Here is an 18,469-nt window from a genome sequence, read left to right on the forward strand (position 1 = left end):
TAATGTTTGGGGGGGGGGGGCGGGGAGAATATTTAACATTGAAGAAGGAGCTGCTTAAATAGCTACTATTACTAAATTTTTTAAGTTATATTTTCAGTTTAAGAGGCTTTTGCTTCATAAAAAGAACTTAAGGTAGCTTTATTCTATTCTAAGGGAAAAGAACATTTGGTAAAAATGGAATTTATTTTTTATCCTTTATGAAACATATAGTTGAGGGCTTGCTAATTATAAAGTCATAGCTGAAGTATTATCAGGATATACTGATATCCTAGAAGATATCCTTCTGCCCAAATATATATATATGAAAATTTATGAATTTTTTTAATTAACATTTTCTTTAGTTGTCATGTTTATTTCTGTTGATTTATAGGCTTCAGAAATCTGTTCATTCATAGGAAATTGGATTAGTTTAGGACAATTTGAGTTACTGCGAAAACTTCTTACTAAATAACTCAAGTATTGTTTTTTTCAATTTGTTAATTTGGAAAAACTTCAATATCTGTTTATAAGAACTTACTTTTAGGAAAAAAAGAATTTCATGCTGGTAAAACATTTATGTTGACAGTTATTGGAATGTTTTTCAGTGATTTAAAAAAACCAAACTACTATAGCAGGGATTCTTAGGACCCCTTTGCACACTTAAAAATTATTTAGGATCCCAAAGAGTTTTGTTTATGGATTGTATCTATCACTATATACCGTATTAGAAATTAAAACTGAGAACATTTAAAAATATTTAATAATTTTGAAATATATTTATTTCTACACATTTAATTTCCTTGATTTTGAGAAAACCAGAACTTATTACCTTGGTTTATTTAGGCATTTTTGCCCTTAGTGGTTTGTAGTTCTTAGTTGATGCCCAATATTAGCTTTTGAATATTGATTGTTGTTGTTGACATACTCAAGCTATGTAGATTTGAGACTTCAAAAAACACAAAATTTCTTGCAGTATCTGTGTTAATATCTGTGGATTTTCTTGTGGAACATCAGAATAAGGGATAGAAATGACTGGCTTTCCTTTCTCTTTTAAGACTAACATAGTTTAGATGTTAAAAAATAAGTACAGTACAACTCCTGTGATAATGTTAGTTGGTCATGCAACCTTGGCTTTGGTGAGTAGGCAGAAGTATTAGCATAAACTAGCTTTATTTTGTTATATATAGACCAAACAAAGAAGAGACATTGCTGTGCAAAACTGGAAAAAAATAGATAATTGGGAATGTTTTGTAATTATATTGTTTTTTACAGCTACTCAAATTATATTGTTTCCCCAGGAATTTGTTTTATTTCAAAGCTGCTAGGCTCCATTTCAGACCTAACCTATGTTATTTTATTAACCTATTTCTGCTGCTACATAAACTATTAATAAAATAGCTGCAAGTATTTATGGAGGGGTCACTATGCTCAAACCAAGTTATAAGTGCTTTATGTGTTCTGACTCATTTAATCCCAACAACTCTATGAAGTAGCTATCATTATCCGCTTTTTACAGATGAGGAAACTGAGGCATAAAGAGATTAAGTAACTCACCCAAAGTCCTTGGGCAGTGGAATTGGAATTCACCCTCAGGTCATCTGGTTCCAGAGGCTATGCTTTTAACCACCTTTATATCACCTCAACTAAGTATACCTGCCATACTAATGTTCAGAATTATAAAATAGACAAAATAGGTAGGGATCATTTATATAACTAAGACAATTTTTTACAACTGCATGCTCACATTTTCCCTATGAATTAAAAAATACTGTTATTTTATTATGAAAGTTATATATGTTTATGGGGAAAAGTTTCAACAATATGTAAAATTCCTAAAATCTTTTGGTCCACTTGTATTTCATTTTTTAATAGACTTTATTTTTTAGAACAGTTTTAGATTTACAGAAAAATTGAAGGGATAGCATAGAGAGTTCCTGTATACTCCAGGATCCCTTAATATGAACATTCACGTTAGTATGGTACTTTTGTTACAATTAATGAGCCAGTTTTGCTGCATTACTATTAACTACTGTCCATACTTTATTCAGCTTTCCATAGTGTCCCTACTGTCCTTTGTCTGTTCCACAATACCACATTACATTTAGTTGTCATGTCTCCTTAGGCTTTTCTTGGCTCTATCAGGTTCTCCGACTTTCTTGTTTTTGATGGCCTTGATAGTTTGAGAAGTACTGGTCAGGTACTTTGTAGGATGTCCTTCTGTTGGTATTTGTCTGAAGTTTTAGACTTGGGGGTATGGGTTTTGGGGAGGGAGATTATAGAGGTAAAATGCCATTATCATCATGTTATGTTAGAGGTGCATGCTATCAACAGGATTTATCAGTATTGAAGTTGATCTTGATCATCTGGTTGTAGTAGTATTTGTCCAGTTTTTCCATTATAAAGTGACACCCTCCCACACACACACACACACACAAACATACAATACTCTGGAAGGAAGTCACTATGTGCAACCCACACTTAAGGAGTGGGGAATTAAACTTCCCCTCCTTCGGGATGGAGAAACTACATAACATTATTTGGAATTCTTTTTGCACAGATTTGTCTCTTCTCCCCTATTTATTAATTTATTCAATCATTTATGTCTGTATGGACTCATAGATATTTATTTTATACTTTGGTTTATAAATCCAGTGCTACATGATTTATTTTATTGTTCAAATTGTTCCAATTTTGGCTATTGGTAGCATTTTCAGTTGACTCCTTTGTCCCTTTGACATAGTGCCATCATTGTGTTTTGTTTTGTTTGAGCACTCCCTTACTTTCTGGCACTATGAGATGCTCTCATCTTGTATATTTCCTACCCCAGTCCTAGCATGAGCCATTTCTGCAAGTAGCCCTGGTTCCTTTTATTGGAGAATGGTATTAGAAACCAAGATGTGGGCATTAGGTGTGCTTGTTGATATGGGGGTGTCACTTCTTTTAGATCCTCTCAGCTGACAGAGCAAATAAATACGTGTGGGTATACTAACCTGTGTATACACATATATCTATAAATATATCTGTGTGTAGCCATCTGTATCTATCGTAAAGTAAACATGAATTCTACTGAAGTGTCTGTTACCACACGGGGGTCCTCTGCTTGCTTATCTGTAAACTCAGTGAGAAACCTGGTTCCTACCATCTGCTATCCATTTACTTAATTGTTCAGTTCCACTATACATGATTAGCAGTATCAGGATTGTTAACCCACACCCCCATGGAAAACAACCTTGTCAACTATAGTACATTTCCTTTTGCCTTTAGTCCCATAGACTTCACTCATTTCCAGAGTTACTTGGGTTGGCACCTGTTCCTCTGTATTTCTTTAAGCTGTCAGTAATATTTGTTGGATGAATGAGTCAGTTTTTTTTTTTTTCTACTGGAAGGCACTGTGTTCTGTCTGCTTCCCATACTACATGAATTACTCTTCTGTTGCTTCTACCTGTAATACTTTTCTTTGACCTGATTTACCCAGGTCCCCACCCTGCCCCCACCTTCCTTTCTGCTATCACCCTACACATTTCTGTCTTGATAATGCTGTTAATGAATCAAATGTTTGAAGGTAGAATATTTTATTTTTATATTTTTAATCTATAGACAGTTTTTCTAGTGATTATCTTTTAACATTTCTGAAAAATCTAATAACTTGTGTAATATAAAGTGCTGCTATATTTAAGAAATGTCTTCTTAAATTTTTAAAAACTATTTCAATAGGGAGGCAGTGTAACCTTAAGAGCATGGATTCTGGAATTATACTCCCTGAGTTCAAATTCTGGCCTCACAGTTTAACTCAGTGAACTTAGATGTGCCTCAGTTTTCTTGCCTGCACAATGGAGATGATATTATCTACTTAATATAGTTGATGTAAAAATTAAATGAGATAATATCTTTTAGGTTCATTTAACAGTGCTTCCACATAGTAAGCACTCAATACATATTCACTGTTATTAAACAATAGTGCTGGAAAATTACACCAAGGTACTTATTTAGGTATTTTTTCAAACTTAGGAGGATTAATTCAGGGGTTTTAAAAGTAGGGTGACTATAATTTCTGGCTTGCCTTGGTAGTCCTGGAATATGTCTGTTGTCTTGGCATCCCCTTTTCACTTGCAAAAGGGTCTTGGTTTGGGTGATAAATTATACTGTTGCCTTATTTACAAGGATTGTAAAACTCTGCCTACAGGAACCTGGGATGGAGTAAATGAGTAGAGTAGGCTGGGGTTAGACAAGTGGGTACTGGAAAAGAGTGCATGCTGAAGAGAGCAGACACTACTTGGTTCTGGCTGCTTATGGCCAAGGAGGAATGAGGGCCTGGTATAACTAGATCTTGCTTTTCAAGAATGGGCAGAAATCTGGACTTTTCATAAAGAACCCCCAATTTTTCATGATTGGCAACTAATTTAATTTTTTTTAATTGCAAAAATTCATTGAACTGTATAAAGATGTCTGTGTATTATCATATGTAAATTTTAAAATGTGCAGGTCAAATGGAAGTTGTTGCATTTATGGCCTGTGTGTTATTGGTTTCCAATATCTGATAATTACTTACTGTAAAGAATCAATTCTAATTTGAAAACCTAAATGTGTTTTTTAATATTGGTCAGTATATCAGACTTTAGAGGGCTTTAACTCCATTAACTATGTTAAAAATTATGTAACAGTGAAAACTGTAGCACAGGGAAACCTTTTAAAGTTGCCTTAAGGGAAATCTGGAGAGCATATTCAGATTAAGAAAACTGGATACTTAATTAAGTGAAAAGATACTCTAAATTGATCATAACTGTGAAAACTTTTGAAATCTTTAACTAATTAAAAAGATTAAAAATTTTCAGGAGGCTATATAAATTTATATAATTGCAATAATGAACATAGAAATGAACTTCTAATAGGCCGAAGTTGTGGAGCTAGTACTTCTGCTTGAATGTGTTTCAGAATGGTCTTTCTTGGTTTGGATTCCTGATACTTTGCTTTGGAAACAAATTTTTTTTTTTTCTTTTTAAGACTGTTTTAAAGAAGTCATTCATATACGTCTGGATGAACTTCTCCGAGTCTTAAAGTTTGTAATGAGTAAACATCAGAACCTTAATTCTGTTGACCTTCAAAATGCTGCAGAAACGCTTATTGCAAAAGTGAAAGGTAAGGAAGATATATTAAAAGAGGCTTGGTGTGGGTAAAAAGGATCTAAGTGATACATTTTGGTCCATAATGACTGTATTGCCATCTCTTCTCATGGAGTTGGTATATATCAATAAGGAATTATGTATACTTTGATATTTAAATTTTCCCACTAAGTTACACCTAAGACTTTATTCCTTTCTAAAATTAAAACTTTACTTTTCAGGAAACACTCTAAAAAATACTTACTTAAACCAAACAACTGACATTTAAAATTTTTGAATTTTTTGAAAGAGTGCATACTCTTGGGGCAAGTTACTAGTGTTCAGGAAGTCTTTGTTATCCATGGATATTTGCTGCTGGAAAATGGTCATTTGTAGTGACTACCCTACAAACCGTATGGAGAAACTAAGGTTTAATTGGGACCCTATTTTAAAATATGAAAAATGAAATAAAAATTGTAAAAATAAGTGTATAAATACATACATATAGTTATATATATATAAAATATGTGCTAAAACTTATAATCTAGAATTAGGACATGATCCTCTGATGATTTAAATGACTTGCCAATCAAAAGTGTTAGAGTTATTATTTTGGGCCTTATTATTTAAGAAGGATTGAGGGTGAAGGAAGTGTTCGAGAAGAGATGAGACTGGAGGCAAGGAAATCAATTAGCAGATTGTTAGGAATAATGGGCTAGATGAGGGTTGAAGGTCTGATCTAAGACAGAATCTGGGGTGTTATATGGTGGAATATGGTAATTACTTAAGAGGGAATGGATGTTGATTTGACAAAATATCACGGCAGATCAAATGTTAGGGGTTATGGAGAAGTCTGGAGTTGAAGATGTGGATTTGGGAGTTGTTGAATAAGGTGCACGAGGAAGACACCAACTCAGAGTGCACAGGAGTATGAGATCCCTAGGGGACAGAGAGGAGAAGATAGAGGAGCCAGAAACACACAAGATGATCTGGAGAGAGAGGTCATGGAAATTTTTAAACACAGGATTTTTAGAAGTGGTCATCAGTGTCAAATACCACTGATAAGGTAATATAAATTCAAGTAATTTAAGGCTAAAAAGTGACCCATTGGGTAGCAGTGGCATAGTGGAGTCAGGGCTAGATAAAGTAACAGCAACCCGTGATCAGCTCTGTGATAGAGGCACACCATGGGAGCACAAAGGAAGGAGCCCATCATAGGGTGAATGAATAAAGAAGGACTTCTTTGGAGAGAGATTTACCTGACTTAAGTCTTGAAGGTTTAATAGGCATTAACTGGGCCAGAGGTAGCAGTGGGGACTGCGATATAGACAGCTTGTCCAAGGACTCTGGATGTGAATATGATGAGATTGGTCAACACATTTGTATCTGGACAGGACAACGGGCAAATGTCAAGGGATGAGGCAGGAAGAGAAAAATAAAATCCTTGTCAATAGAACATAGACCATACATAAGAATCTCCTCCTTTCCCCTGCTTTTGACCTAGATTTATTGTGTTTGTGTGGTTCTCTTTTTTCTGTATTTCAAGCCCTGAAAAAAAATATGAATGGCTTTAAATGGGAAGCATTGATAGTGTCTGTTGTGACTTATTAAAATATGCTTAGTAACCAAATTTGTTTTTAAATAGATTGTTTACAAGTGCCATTTAACTTTACTTAGATAGGGAAATTTGAGTCTATAGATAGTAAAATTTCCATGCTTGGCAATAGCGACCATGTTCAATTGTTGTCAGTAGCTATTGTGCGCAGTCAGGATGTCCTGGGGAAGGAGTGTGCCTGTGTGTAGTTGGTGTCCACATTCCAGAAACAGACATGAAGAGAGTGGGCTCTCAGCTGCCTTGAAGATCTTTTTGTCTTTGAGGTAAAGCAGTCTTTTGAATATTATTTCCCACTATGACTGCCTTGGGATTATTGTTATTATTTTTACTTTTCTGCTTGGATGAAATTTAAAAGGGGAAGATTTGTTTGCTATTGGTAAACTGTTCTGTTTTCAGAGAAAACGTTGTCAGTTTTCTCTGGGATAAGTTTTTATGTTCTTAAATAAAACTCCCCCCCTCCCCATGCTGAGGCCATCTAAAAATATAATTTATATACCAAATGAAGAGTATTAAGTGACCTGAAAAATTGAGGTCAGATCAGAGCATTTAATTCTTGCAGTTAATGGTAATTTGGTTCTCAGATGCAGGAAAGGCAAGAGGGGAGTAGAAACCATTTTTGAATGTCTATTCTGTGTCAGTCTGGGTACTTTGTATATGCTTTATACTTTAATCTTTGCAAAAAAAAAACCTGTAAGGGTAAATTTTTATTATCCTTATTTTAAAGAGGAAAACTTAAAGAAAAACTATTGTATGGTAGGATCAGAAAGCAGTCAGGAATGTGACATTTAGACTTTCAGTCTCAATGTACTTATTGAGTTAAAAGGTGTCCCGAGGAATTGACTTACTTAAGAAGTCTTAACTGTCAATGCATTTTGTAAATATACCAAACTGTTCAAAAAATAAATAACATACAAAATAACTTCAGAATCAGGGATGTATAATCTTGTTTGTGCTACTACTGGTTTGCATGGAATTCATCTACTTTCTATGTATGATAAGTGAGAAGTTGGCATCTTTAACTCCCCTTATTTTTATTTTAAAAGTGGAATTTACCTTTTAATAACTTTAGAAGAAAAGTCCTTAGATTTTCCCATTCATTCTAATAGTGATTTGTATTTCCTGTGTGTCCTCTTGTTTCCAAGCAGGAAGTTCAGTCTGACAAAATATTTGCAATATGGTAAGAGAGATACAGCCTATTTTTGAAGCAGATAAAGACATCTTTAGCATTGAATAATTTATTATGTACTTCTGTATTTGTGTTTTAATTATTTTCAATTATTTTGGTCAGTCTAAAATGTAATATAAAGGAAAAGATACATTTATTTAGGCTTTTCATGATCTGTTTTTTTGCCCTATATTTAAAAATTGGCAAACAGGAAAGAAAAAATAAACCTTAATTATGCATCCACAATTTTAGAAACTTCAACTTTTCCTTGTTTTGAAAACTTTATTTTTTCAATAGGCAATACTTATACAGGGTTCAAAATGCAAATGGTGTGAAATAGTATGAAACAGTAGTCTCTCTCCTATGTTTCCCGTCCTTTCCCTAGATAAGCAACAACCATTATTGGTTTCTTATGTATCTTTTCAGAGATATATTACACATAATACAAGCAAATATGTGTATGTTTTCTTTTTTACCTGCCTTTTTACACATGGTAACATTCTGTTCCTTGCTTATTTCCTATCCGTACAAAAATGATTCCCTTATTCTTTTGCTGTTTTCTTTTTTCAAAACTGCATTGTAATCCATTATATTTACGTACAATAATTTATTTAAACCGTTCAGTAATAGTAGGCATTTGGATTGTTTGCAATCTTTTTTATTACAAACAACGCTTCAGTAAATATCCATGTAAATTCCTAGATGGGCAATTGCTGGATCAGAGGGTGGGGTGCATGTTTATGTTTGTGATATTGCCAAATTGCCTTCTGTAGAGGTTCTGCCCTTCTATCAGCAAGACCAAGAGGCTGATTCCCTGCACCTTGGAGTTCTCTAGTTTTTCCCTTCTGATGTTTTTGGTATTATTTATTAAATTTAAGTCTTCGATATATTCTAAAGTATCTAGGTACCTAGCTGGTTGGTTGAATAATTCATCTTTTACCCACTGATTTGAAATACTACCTTTGTCATATACTAAATTCTCACATAAAGATTTGTGTCTATTTCTGGATCTTATTCTGTTCCATTGATTTGTTTAGTCGTGTGCCAATACACAGTTTTTACTGCAGTTTTATAGTATGTTTTAGTATCTGGTAAGGGTAGCTCCTCTTATTACTCTCTTTGTTCAAAATGTTGTGTTTCTTTCAGTATTTTTAAATTGGCTTGTTAGTTCCAAAAAATATCTGTTGGTATTTTGAGAGTGATTTGAGTCAAATTTATGGAGTAAATTAAGAATTTATATAGTTAGTATTTCTATCCAAGAACATAGTATGCATTGCATTTCATTTGTTTATGTTGTCTTTTATGTGTTCCTCAGGAACAACTTTGATTATACAACAGGTTTTTATTGTATAGATCTTATAGCCTTTTTGTTTTTCCCCTAGATATGTTACTCTTACAACAGGTTTTATTGTATAGATCTTAACAGCTTTTTTTTTTCTCCTGAGTATGTTATTCTCCCCTGCCCCACATGCAAATAGTAGCTTTTCTTCCATTATATCTTTTAATTAAGTAGCTTTCAAATTTTGGACCCTGACTCGGTGGGTTGTTATATCAAGTTAGTAGGTTGTTACCAGCATTTTTAAAATATAGAAAAATCGGAGTACAATACTCTTTGTATAAGATGTAAGTATGTTTCAGAAATTTTATAAGTGTTATATAATTGATAACTGTTATGTGTATATAGTATACTTGGTCATGATATAATATGTATTTCCTACTGAAGGTTAAAAATGTTTGAAAGCTGTTCTAATAGTTGAATGTGTGGAAGCTATTCATGTGATTTCTTACAGAGATACTAAATGTCTCTTTTACAGTGCTGTGACTTAGCAGGGAACCCAAGGGGAACAATTATTTAAACCTTTAACAAAATTTTGATGAGCTTGTGAAGAATGGCTTATAGAGGGGAGAGATTGGAGTCGAGAGAGACCAATACATAGGTTGTTAAATAGTCTAGACTAGAGTTAAAATGTGGGCTTTTGAACCAAGTCAATGGCAATAGCAATGGAAAGAAAGAAAAATATATTAAAGGTATTTTGAAAGTGAAGTTGAACTAAGGAATGTGTGGAAAAGAGTAGGTTTGGAGGGGCAGAGTAGAAGACAAGAAAAGAGTTAAATTTAGCACATATGAAAGTTGTGATGCTAGTGGATAAAGACTGGTTAGTAGGGGAAGGAATATATGAGTCAGGCCATTGAAAATGTGGGTTTGGAGCTTGAAGAGGGTTAAAACCACACAGGTAATTTAGGGATTCATTCCCTTAAAGATACGGAAGTGTAAGAGGTTCTGTCAGGATAATATTTATAGAAGAGAACCAAGATGAGAACTACAGGCTAAGTTGGGAAAAAAACTGAGGACACAATTGTCTACAGATAGATATGGAACTGAAGAAAGGAATGCATGTTTGCTAAATTCCAAGCACTGTACTCTAGGTGCTTTGCACTTGTTTCCTCAGTCATACCTCTCAATAACATGCCATTTTATATAATGAAAATTGAAGTTAGGTAATGTATCCAGAGTAACACAGAAAGTGGCATAGACCAGATTTGAACTCTAAACTCAGGTCTGGATTATTCTCAAGCCCTAACCCCTTTCCAAGCACTGTAACATATTGCTTCTATGAGAGCAGAGTACTTCAGGGTGGAAGGAAATTCTCACAACAATTTTTGATATCAATACTTTTGTTATATTCTCCATTTTGAAGATAAGAATGCTGGGACATAGAAAGAGGTTTGTCAGAGATCACATTTATATTAAGTAGCAGGGTTGTTGAAAGTTGCAGAAAGATCAAGTAGAATGAAGACTTAGAAGAAAAAATGTTCCGATTTTGACCGATAGGAGGTTATTGTTGACAGATGTTTCACTAATGTTGTTGTGAAGTGAAAATAAACAGCTAACATTTATTGGAATAATTCCTATGTACCAGGCTCTGTTGTAAATTCTTTTAATGTTCACAACGATGTTTTTAAATATTATTATTATCCCCATTTTATAAATGAGAAAATAGAGGCACAGAGGGATTAAGTTGTTTAACCTAATACGAGACAGAGGGAGAATTTAACCTCAGCAGACTGGCTTCGAACCCCCTCTTCTTGAACAGTGGTCGACAGACTGTGGCTGGTGCTATGAATCTGGCCTGCTGCCTGTTTTTGTAAAAATAAAGTTTTATTGGAATACAGCCACTCATTTGTTTATGTAAGTTTTTGGCTGTTTTCGTACTACTACAGCAGAGTTGAGCCATTGCAACAGGGACTGTATGGTCTTAATAGCCTAAAATATTTACCATCTGACCCTTTACAGAAAGAGTTTACCAGCCCTTGCTAACCATTACATTAAGCTGGGTGAAAAGCGAAATCTTGATGAATTCAGGATTAATTTGGGAGGTAAGGCAATACAGGCTATAGCCAAGACCTATTTATAGAAATATGGGAGTGAAGAAATGATAAATTAGATTGAATGATAGGCTGAAGAAGAAATATGGTAAAATGAAAGTTTCTGTTTTGCATAGGAAAGATTTGAGCATTAGGGACATAAGAAAAGATGCCATTTGAGTGGGAGATAGTGAAACTATGAAAGAAGGAAACTGGTGTTACAGCGTTTTGAAGAATGCAGGAGACGGGTGGGTGGAGGACTTATTATTGGAAGAATGCCAAAGACTTTTCTTTGAAACACTGAACAGGAACAAAATAGAGAAAGGATGTTAGAAATATAGGGCTGTTTTGAGGTGGAGGCAAAAACAGTAATAGGAATTTTCATTGGATGGCTGTAACCGCTTTCAAATAGGAAAATATGGAAGAGAGATGGTTCGAATAATTATCTTTTCACTACTCACAATTATTAAAATTATATTTTTTTAATTTCCCATTCTCATTTAGTGCCATGAAAAAGTATATTTATGGGAAAGAAAGAATAATTATAGCATTTTAAGTCTCGTTAGGTTAAAGTTAGGAAATAATGAGTAGGCTTTACATTTTTGCTTGGTATTACATTATAAATTACTATTTATTTAAAGTTTACTTTCCAATGAGATTTTTAAAACAACTTTATTAAGATAAAATTAACATACAGAAAACTACACATTTAAAATGTACAATTTGATAAATTTTGACTTAGGTATACTCCTGTGAAACCATTAGAACAATCAAGATAATGCATGCTCCCTTGTAATCCCTCACTTCTGTGCCTCCCCAAACCCCATTCTTCACAAATTTTGATATGTTTTCATTTTCATTCAATTCAAATATTTTCTTATTTCCCTTTTGATTTCTTCTTTGACCTATAGGTTATTCAGAAGTGTGTTGGTTTCTAAATATTATGATATTCCAAAGACCTTTCTGTTATTGATTTCTAGTTTAATTCTATGTGGTTACAGGATATATTTTGCCTGATTTGCATCCTTTAAATTCATTGAGACTTGTTTTATGACTCATAATATATTCTACCTTGGTAACTATTTAGTGCACACTGAATAGTTACCAGTGTGCACTTGAAAAAAACATGTATTTTTGCTATTGTTTGTTGGAGTGGTCTATAAATGTCAATCCGATCAAGGTGATTGATGGTGTTGTTCAAGGCTCCATATCCTTACTGATTTCCTGTCTGTTAGTTCTTGAGAAAGGGTTATTGAACTCTCCAACTGTAACTATGAACATGGCTATTTCTTGTTGCATCCTGTCAATTTTTGCCTCATAACATTTTGGAGCTCCATTAGGTGAATGAACATATGGGATTGCTATGTCCTCTTGATAAATTAACCCCTTCATTATTATGAAATTATCTTCTGTATTCTTAGAATAGCCTTTGCTCAGAAATCTACTTTGTGTGATATTTATTAGACAGTAATCATTTGTTTCTTGTCTATCAGAGATCATTGTTCTTGGTTGTATGGTGCCCAATGTCTTGAAAGCTTGTTTGGTATGAGATTTTTTTAAGTGTTTCAGAAAGAGTGTAAACTTGTTTCTCTTCGCCAGAGAAGTCCAAGAAATTTTAAAATAGTATTTGCAGTGGTTCTTAAGTTTGTCTTTTTATTTGTATCAGAGATACTTATGAGAATCTGGTGAAAGGAATGGACCTACCCCTCCCACCACCACCTTGTAGATTTCTATAAAAGCTTATACATGTAAAATTTAGGTGTAATTTCATGGGATTCACAGGCTTGAATCCTTGCTTTCCAGCCTAATTGCATATTAGAATCTACCTGGGAGAGCTTTTGAAAAAGTATCTGTCTTTCATTATAGATATATGAAATCTGAATTGTTGGTGGTAGGGCCAAGACTTGCTTTGTTTATAAAACTCCCTAGGTAATTCTAATGTGTGGCCAAGATTTAAAACAATCCTCTATTTTAGAGCAAAGGATGGTTCTTCTCTACTTCATTTCTCTACTTTCCCTTTGCATTCAAGAATTCTAGGATGGGTGGGATACAGGGAGCCAGTGGCTCCTTATGCCTAACCAGAGCAACATGAAGTCCTTCAAAGAAAGGTGCCAATTCCACCTCCAGATTTTGTCTCCGTAAATTCTGTTAGGGCTATTAACAAGGGTGAATACAGAAGAAGTTATGATAAACCTGTTTCAGTTTTGTTTCACCATTTGCTTTAACAAAATGTAAAATGTTAGAGTATCCCTATTGTGAACAAAAGGCATCTATATCAATTAACATGAACCTTGAATCCTAAGAACCTGCAAAAAAGAAAAACAAAACCAAACCCCAAAAAACCAGGCTGTAAATAAATAGGAATTTAATTTTACTAAAGCATCTGGTATGTTTTATGTGATTTGCTTTGTTATGGATTTTATGCTATGTCAAAATATGTATCACTTCAATTATTGGTAATTCATAGTAAAACAACGGGCTTCATGTTGAGCTTCAGTGAGCTGACAATGTGTTTAGCTGTTTTAGGAAAAAAATCAGAAAGCAGTAAGCAAGAGAAGAAAGCACAAAACACTCTTAATGAGAGAGATCTGTGTACCATGTGCTCTGTGACTCTTAGGACTGATTTCACATTGATTACTTTTTAGATGTTCAAATTAATTAAGCAATGCAATTTGGAATGCCAGCCACTTTTCAGCCAGCTTCTGTAAGATTTTCTTAATGAAGAACTTGAAAGTCATATCCATTTTGTGTATCAAGCTTTAAAATCTCTGAATCTTCTGATCTTTCTTGCAGTAATGACTTTGCATAAATCTAGTTTAAAAGTATATTCCCCCTCATTTATTGTACCCAAACTTTCCCTATAGCTGTGAACTTCACAGAAGTTAATGAAGAAAACAAAAACGATCTTTTCCAAGAAGTGTTTTCTTCCATTGAAACATTGGCTTTTACATTCGGGAATATGTAAGTAGGGGACTGTCATTTAAAGTAATCTGGGTATAGGTGTCTCAGTGAGAATATTTTACATAATTCAGTAAAAATCATGGGAAACAAAATATTAAATAATATAAAACATTATCACAACTTTGGGAAAACTACATTCTGTATTGCTTTATTACTGTATTTGGAGGTGTCTTTATAGCTGTACAGAAAGCAACATTCATTTGAAATTGACTATGGTTTATGTGAATAGATTCTTACATAATTTTTTACTTTCTAAGGTTCTTAAAAAAATTATTCTAGGTGGCATGTTAAATGTAAATCTGTGACACAGCAATGTAATGACTTGTCTTTTCATTTCTATTTCTTTCTTTCTTTCTTTTTTAACCTCCCTGGATAGCCTTACAAACTTTCTTATGGGAGATGTAGGCAGTGATTCACTGTTGCGACTGCCTGTGTCTCAGGAAAGAAAGGTAGGCTAAGTTGGTATAAAAGCAGAGACTTTTATATTTCTAACTTAATTTTTCAAATTTTTCCTAATCTTAATCTTAGCATTACTCTTTGATAGTTTTGAGTTTAATAATTATCATATTATAGCAAGAATTACAGTTCAATTCATTTTTAATATAATTTATGGTCAATTTCTAGAGCAATAATTTATGCCAGATTTAATTGTGTTCTATACATGGGACCATCATTTTAAAAGAACATATCTGATCATTTTATAATGTCTTATATAATCAATCTGTGTCACAGTCCATGATTTTAGTAAGTAATTCTTAACCTTTTTCCCCCCTGAGATTGCTGCAGATCTTAAACATTGGTGGAAACTTAGAAAAACAATGTAAGAAGTAAAGAGAGTGTTAATCTTTTCACACATTCTACAGGTTGTGTTTGTTAATATGAAACATTTGTTAATAGCCCTGTAAGTCTTAATTCTCCCTAGGGTATTCCTATAAGCATGTCACAGGACTGGGTTTCTGATTCCCATTTGGAGGAAGAATTGCTGTGGAAAAAATAGGACAGGAGGAATGTATATGGAATATCCCTTTAAGATTCAAAGTAGTATTAATATTGTGGTAGCTGTATTTTTTCCACTGAATGCCAGGAATTTAAACAAACTGCTAAATTTTGATCCTGTTAAGAGCGGTCAAATCCAAGAAGGATTTCAAGAAGTATTTGGAAATGTGCCAGGCATACATATTATATCATAATGCTATAAAAACTTCAGATCTTTCTTAAAATGATACAAAATATGAATTACTACTTAAAGAATTTATTACAGTATTTTGGGGGAAAATGTGACTATTTCTGAAGCCATCTCTTGAGTTAAGGGGGATAGTGTCCTAAACCATAGCAGAATGATCAAGAGTTTTAAGATGTTTAAATATTTCGGTATTAATCAAGATTCTTCCTCAGTTTTATCTTTTCAAACTGTTACTACTACTTCAGAAACCATAATAAAATATTTCGTTGGTGTGGCAAGGCAATTTTAATTTTAGAAATGAACCATATTTCCTGTATCAGTTCTTCCTGTGCATCTATTATGCACAAATACTCCTAATAAGAAAATATTTTTTCCTTCTTTTTTTCTTTGGTACCTTGCTTTCCCTTTTTGCAGTTTTTAATTTACCCTAAGGGATTGTAATTAAGAAGCCTATCCTGATAGAATGCTAATAATAAAATAAAATAACTTCATTTGTTGAAGAGTTTTTAAAAATATCCTTTAAAAAATAATAGCTGCCATTTATTTAATAGTGCTCACTATATACCATGCTCTGTATGAAACTTACTTCATCTTACTCCTTATAACTACCTAATGAAGGTAGTATTCTTAATCCCTATTTTGCAGAAGAGGAAGCCAGATTTAAATGAGCTTAAATAAGTAGCCCATACAGCTTGTAAATGAAAGAGCTGGACTTCAAACTCAGATCTCTTTGATCCTTTTTTTGCATCAAATCCTTACATAAACAACATTGTTCAACTAAATGGATAAATTTAAGATCTCACAGTCTTGGTAGATGGTGTTTTCCTTCATTGCCCAATAAGAAGGTAGCCCTTAGCTACATGTGACTCTTTGAGTTAAAATTAAATAAAATTAAAAATTAACTTCTCATTCTCACTGGCCGCTTTTCAAATGCTCAGTAGCTGATATGTAGCTATAGCTACACATTGAATGGTGCACCTATAGAACATTTCTATCATTGCAGAAAGTTCTGGCTAAGCTGTCCAATAGACTTTCAGAGAAATGTCATATACTAAAATGGTAAGAGATGTTTTGAATAGAAGAATCTATGTCTTCTATTTAAATAGCAGTCTATTTAGATTGCTTCTTTCATTTCCTGACTAATATTTTTGGGAACTGCAAATTTAAGGTTTTGAATGGTTTCATTAATGTTAACTAATGCTGATAGCAACACAATTAAGGTTTTTCATTATTGAACCTTGAGAACTGTTACTGTAAAAAGCTGTATAATTCTTATAAATGTCCTGGCATTTAAACAGACTTCTTGGGCCTTCTGAATTTTAAGTACTTGAAATTCTTTATCAGGAATTATGTCAGACTGAAATTTGGGAGAAATTTCTAAAGCAAAGATCTGTTATCTTCTGCTCTAATTTTAAATTTATTTTCTTCCATGTTGTAAGTCTTTTGAAAACGTTTCTATGGAATCGGTGGACTCATCCAATGAAAAAGGTAATGCCCAAGGTCCTTATAAATTTTGTGAAATTTTTTGCATTACTTTTGATAAATTGTTTTGGAATTCTTAATCTCTTCCTGCATAGTGACCTAATGCATTCAGATATTTTAAACATAAAATGATATAGTTTTACATATAAAACTAAGGAAAAAACCTCGTAGGGTAGAGAGATAATTTAATGATGTAAACTGATCAAGAATAATATAAGGCTTGTAACTAGATTAATAATAGAAATACATATTGACATAAAAGATAATTTGGAACCATTTTAAGGTTAAACAGTGACTCTTTAATTATAAATTTGCCATTTGTATTTTTTTTTTACTAGTGTATCTTAGAATCTGAATGCTGCTTTGTTTAGAATTATGTGATCATATTTAACACTTCCCTTGATATCTTTATTTTTAGGAAATTTTTCTCCTATAGAACTGGACAGTGTGCTGTTAAAGAACACTGGCTCTGTAGAACTGGCTTTATCATATACCAAAACATGGTCAAAATATACCAAGAACATAGTTTCATGGGTTGAGAAGAAGCTTAACCTGGGTGAGTTGCCCTTTGGGGCATCTAATTAACTCTGGAGTGTAAGACCTAAATTGTTTTCTATAGACTATGAGTAATTTGATTTTAAATCAGTGACTATTTCATTGTAAGAATAAAATTATTGTCCATTTTCTCTACTTGAAATAGGAATGATTCTTCTTGTGTTAAATGTTCTTATTGAACATTTTCTTTGGGCCAGCCACTGGATCTGGAGATGCAAAGACAAACAGAACTGTTTTCAAGTTCTGCCTTTAAGGAGGTTATTTTCTAGTGGGTAAAAATAAATGAAGTCAAATACCATAAAAGGAGATAAAAGGAGCAATAGATGTGTTAGCAATGGAAGCACAGAAAGAACATCTTAAAGCCGATATTTCCCCAGTGCTTTACAGTTGACAAAATGCTTTCACATCTGTTATTTGATCCTTGCAAAATCCTTGGGAAGTAGCCAGGACAAGAATTATTATCCCCATTTTACAGCTGAGATGGCTAAGTTAGGTGATTTGCCAAAGGTCATATGTTATATGTGTATACAGTAGAAAGAGCCTGTGCTCTTTCTACTACATTATTTGCTTTCAATAGGGAATGCTTGTCAGAATCACATGAGTAGCCTTAGAGAGGGAAGTACACATGTATAGACGCCATTCCCAAGAGTGTTTTGAAAAAATTTTCCAGTTGATTCTGAAGTCATCTCAAATTAAGAATCTCTACATTATATCATGATGCAGACTAGTGTCTGTGATTAAACTGAGGAATTACAAATAACTTTATCAAGGGGAAAAATAAGTTAATTTTACCTTCTGATACCTTCTTTGACCTTTTCAGAATTGGAGTCCACTAGAAATATTGTAAAGTTGGCAGAGGCAACTAGAGCTAACATTGGACTACAGGTAAGTGTTCTGTGAACGTCTAGTGTTCTATAGCAAGAGACTATTCAGATGAGCTTCCAATAGTGCCCTGCAAAATCAGAAAATTACGTAGTTGATATAGGAAAGAACTTAAATGCTAATCCTCGTATTGACAAAATGAAATCCTTTTAAATTTAGATGAAAGTTGCATTAGGAAGATA

At 33.3% G+C, this 18,469-nt stretch overlaps 1 protein-coding gene across 4 annotated transcripts in view; it reads left to right on the top strand.

Annotated features, from left to right (window-relative positions):
* The window catches only part of ARHGAP29 (Rho GTPase activating protein 29), a 73,865-nt gene that overhangs the window by 29,373 nt on the left and 26,023 nt on the right, over positions 1-18,469 (top strand). For all 4 annotated transcript variants that reach the window (XM_037826596.1, XM_037826599.1, XM_037826597.1 and 1 more), the window contains 6 exons: positions 4,981-5,115; positions 14,089-14,185; positions 14,562-14,634; positions 16,808-16,856; positions 17,269-17,406; positions 18,226-18,290. In XM_037826596.1, coding sequence (XP_037682524.1) covers positions 4,981-5,115; positions 14,089-14,185; positions 14,562-14,634; positions 16,808-16,856; positions 17,269-17,406; positions 18,226-18,290 — 557 coding nt within the window. The remainder of the gene's footprint in view (positions 1-4,980; positions 5,116-14,088; positions 14,186-14,561; positions 14,635-16,807; positions 16,857-17,268; positions 17,407-18,225; positions 18,291-18,469) is intronic.

Source organism: Choloepus didactylus, chromosome 2 (genome assembly GCF_015220235.1).
Source record: "Choloepus didactylus isolate mChoDid1 chromosome 2, mChoDid1.pri, whole genome shotgun sequence".
NCBI classification, from domain to species: Eukaryota; Metazoa; Chordata; class Mammalia; order Pilosa; family Megalonychidae; genus Choloepus; species Choloepus didactylus.